We start from the raw sequence: 4,139 nt of genomic DNA on the forward strand, positions 1-4,139 counted from the left end.
AAATAGATCCTGCAGAAGGCCACCATCCATTTGCCATAAGGTTCAAGCAGTCTGCTGCTGCTCTTAAGTCTGTGGGAAAGGGAGCTGGGGAGCTCGGCTCTTGGCTCACCTAATTACACTAGGAAGGCTCAGTCGCCTTGTGATCGCTGGCGTTCGCCCTTGAAGCCAGCAATGAGATCACAGATTTCTCCCCGAGCGGGGCTGCCGCCGCCTCCAGCTCTCTCTTCCCCGGCCCCAGCCTGGAGTCCTGCATTACATCACCGGCGGCCAGCTCCCGCTGGGCTGGGAAGAGGAGAGCGGCCAGGAGCGGCTCCTCCACTGGCCGGATAAAGGAGGACCAAGGAAAGGCAGGGAAACGCAGGTTCGCGCAGCTGGGGAGGGCGTGCCAGCGCCCCCCCCACCCCGAAGCGCAGACCACCCTTGACAAGCCGCCTGCGAGATGCATTAGGAAGGAGGGGGCGCGGAGGGAAGGGGGGCGACGGAGCCCCCCCAGCCCAGCAGAGCATCCCGAGGGGCGACAGCGGCCAAAGGGAGCGGTCTGTCCTCCGGCCCGCGGGGCTGGCCGAGCCGCGGCAAGGGGCAGGAAGGCTCTCTCACCTTCCCCCCAGATGAGAAGATCATGCCATGGCCGAGCTGGCGGCGACGGCCGGCGGCGGCCCCGGGAGGCCGGGCAGCGGCGGCAGCGCTAGCGGCAGCCCCCCCGCGGCAGGGGCGGCGGCGGCGGCGGCGGCGGCGGCGGCGGAGGGAGGAGGAGGAGGAGGAGGAAGAGGAGGAGGAGGAGGCGGGGAGGAAGCGGCTGCAGCGAGAGGGGCCGGCAGCTCGCAGGAGGAGGACTACGAGTGCAAGATCTGCTACAACTACTTCGACTCGGACCGGCGGGCGCCCAAGCTGCTGGAGTGCCTGCACACCTTCTGCCAGGAGTGCCTGAGCCAGCTGCAGGCGCGGGGCGCGGCGCAGCAGGAGCGCGAGCCGCAGCCGCCGCGGCCGCCCCCCGCGCCGCCGCCCTGGCGCCCCGGGCCCGCGGCTGAGGCGGGGGCCGGCCCGGGCGGCATCGCCTGCCCCGTGTGCCGCCACCGCACGGCCCTGCCCGACAGCCGCGTGCGCAGCCTGCCCAACAACACCAAGTTCGCCGAGGCCTCGCCGCTGTCCCTGCGCGCGGCGCGGGACCCGCTGCCCCAGGACAGCCTGCCGCCGCTGCCGCCCCCGGCCCGCCGCCCCGGCCCGGAGCCCGCGCCCGCCGCCCCGGCCCCGGCCCCGGCCCCGGCCCCGGCCCCGGCCCCGGCCCCGGCCCCGGCGCCCCCCGGCTCCTCGGGCGCGCCGGCCGGAGCGGGCGGCTACGAGAGCTGCCACCGCTGCAAGCGGGCGGCGCTGACGGCGGGCTGCGTGTGCGTCGTCTTCTCCTTCCTCTCCATGGTGGTGCTGCTCTTCACCGGCCTCATCTTCGTGAACCACTACGGCGGCGGCGGCGGCGGCGGCGGCGGGGCCGGGGGGCCCGGGGCCGCCGCCGGCTCCTCCCCGGCCGGCTCGCCCGCGCCGTCGCCCGTCGGGCCCATCTGCCTCTCGGTGGCCAGCATCCTGGCCTTGTTCTCTGTCGTCGTCACCTGGGTCATCTGCTGGCTCAAGTACCGGCCCGAGGGGGCGGCCGGGGGCTCGGCCGCGGCGGGGGGCGGGGGCGCCGCGGGGGGAGGAGGCGGCGGCGGTGTCCCCCGGGGCCGGCCCGCGGCCACTGCTGGTAGCCGGAGGAACAACACCTAACAACCGGCGGCGGGCATCTTCGACCCCTCGGCGCAGGATGGCCTGGCCCAGTCACCCTTAAAGGTCCAGGAGAAACCTGGTTTCCCGCCTCCTCCTGTCACCTCCTTCCCCTTTGCATCTGCCGGCATGCAGACCCCTCCCCCCCTGTTTACCGCCCTCGGCCCAGGAGGTGTTATTCACATCACCTCTGCTCCGGGCACCCCCCCCCCCACTCTATAATCCTTTGGAATGGGGACTTGATAAGAGAATGGAGAACGGAATGGCAGAAATCAAGGATGTCTTTGGGCAATCCGTCCCTAGACTGTGTCCGACAATCCACTGCCCACCGCATCCACACCGACACACAGGGGCACGCACGAAGTCCTTCCTCACCTCCTCTCTGGTACCAGGGTTAGAAAGAGGGGAAAAAGGGAAGTGACGCCCTTCAGGATCCTTTTTTTCTAGGCTTTGTGGCTGTATGCATGGAGGCGTGAGCTAGGGGACTGGCAGGTGGGGATGCTCCAATGGAAGTGTTGGATAAAGACGGGGGGGGGGGGAGGGGAACCGGGGTCAGCCATCTCTGCTCTTGGCCCCACTGTCATGGGCGGTTATGACCTGGGTCAGGTTATCCCCTCTGTACTTTCTCAGGGGCCTACTGATTGGGCAGCGGGCAGCGCATAGAAAGGCTGCCTACGAGTAGCCACTCACACCAAACCAAGTGTTTCCCCAGGTTATTAAACCTTTTTTTGGGGGGGGGGGGGATTGAGGACCAAGACAACGCAAGTTGTTAGTCTCGATGTTACTTATGTAGGAACAAAGTATTTAGACAGAGGCTCCCCAGGGAGCGAAGAGATACAGTAGCCTTTAGGCCACAATGAATTCTATCGTACCAAGTGTCAAAATGTCTCTCTTACTCCCTAGAACCGTGTATCGGAGCCACAAAATAGTTACATAACACAAGACCAAAATTGCTAGAAAAAGTGGAAAATCATAGGGCAGAAATAAGGTATAGGCCAGCATTTCACACCATATACCAAGATAACGTCCTAATGGCTACAGCAGTTTGTTAGTCTTGATGTTACTTATGTGGGAACGACTATTTCAAGTTCTGTAAATGGACTTAAGCCCAAGGTACTCCTTCTTTTAGTATTTTAAATAAATACTGTAAAGTACTTACTGTAATAAAGCAGCTTACTTTTGCCCCGACCTGGGAGATAATCAGACTATGAAAGGAAAATATGATTAGTGTTCCTGGCACAGCCCCCTCCCACTTTTCCTGTTCAAAATTTCAAACAATTATTTTAAAGAAATTATTGCGGATGTTGCTTTGTATATTGAGTTTCTCAAAACTGGATTGATAAGCAATGAGACGCCTCTTCTTTTCCCATATTCCTGACCCAATCAAATTAAAATGGGAGGGGGGCAAAAAAAAAGAGACAACAGTTTAGTAAAAAAATGTTGTACTAGGAAATAGACTCCCAAATTATAACTAGTTCAATTACAAAATAAAAGTGGAATCTTGCACAGTGCCAATCTTCAAATGGTACTATTTTCCAATACTATGAATTTTTCCCTTAATTGTCAAGAGTCTGTATTGTCCTTCAGTATTTAGGACACTGTTGTGTTTGATTGGTTGATACTTTTCTTGTAATTATTGATAAACTTGAAATGTGAAGAGAGACAATAAGAGACCTGAAAGATTTGCGCAAAGTCCTGATTTTAATTCCTAGAATAAGGGGGAGAGAAGGGTTGAGGTACCTTGGAACCTGATGTCCTTTAAAAGAAAAGCAAAAATGAAGGAACAATTAATCATTATAATACATATTATGTAGGAAAAGATTATTTATTCCACATTTCAGTATTTTGGAATGATGACTTTAAATGCTTAACAATCAGAAGTTACAGATGGTAATATGTTATTCTTTACGTATTTATGCAAGCTGTCTGCATGATATCCTGATCAGTATTCTATTAACAGACTTTTGAACATTGACATTTATCATAAGGATGCAATAATCTAATGACTATGTAGGAAGGGCAGGACAGCAATTGAAGACACAGTACAAATGTATTTAATGACACAGGATGTGTACATTGTCCAGATTATTAACACCTATAAAATATATTTATACAAAGATTCATTTTAATGAAACCTACTTGATGGAAATGTTCAAATCTCTTTGTATGGCACTTATGTACCCCCAAAATCCACATCCATTTTCTAATCTTAATAGTTTATATATTATCAAAAGGGAAATAGTTCATAAATATTATTGTGGATATTTTGTGGAATTTACTTCTAATCCTTAGGAAGAAAATTTAAAAAACAGTTTGACTCTATTAATTCTTAGATTGAAGTTCTGATCATTCATTTACTATCCTTAAATTCAGTATCTTGAATACAA

At 55.4% G+C, this 4,139-nt stretch overlaps 1 protein-coding gene across 1 annotated transcript; it reads left to right on the plus strand.

Moving 5' to 3' along the window:
- Positions 1 to 624: 624 nt before the first annotated feature.
- RNF228 (ring finger protein 228) lies at positions 625 to 2,305 on the plus strand. Its single transcript, XM_074192740.1, has 2 exons — positions 625 to 705; positions 826 to 2,305. Exons 1-2 carry the CDS (start codon positions 625 to 627, stop codon positions 1,753 to 1,755), a joined length of 1,011 nt encoding a protein of 336 aa, XP_074048841.1. The 3' UTR covers positions 1,756 to 2,305.
- Positions 2,306 to 4,139: the final 1,834 nt, after the last annotated feature.

This window comes from Macrotis lagotis, chromosome 6 (assembly GCF_037893015.1).
Source record: "Macrotis lagotis isolate mMagLag1 chromosome 6, bilby.v1.9.chrom.fasta, whole genome shotgun sequence".
In the NCBI taxonomy this organism is placed as follows: Eukaryota; Metazoa; Chordata; class Mammalia; order Peramelemorphia; family Peramelidae; genus Macrotis; species Macrotis lagotis.

Coding starts and splice junctions, on each gene's coding strand:
- RNF228 (XM_074192740.1), top strand. CDS start 625: ATGGCCGAGCTGGCGGCGACGGCCGGCGGCGGCCCCGGGAGGCCGGGC. Junction 706..825: donor CTAGCGGCAGCCCCCCCGCG/GCAGGGGCGGCG, acceptor GGCAGCTCGCAG/GAGGAGGACTACGAGTGCAA.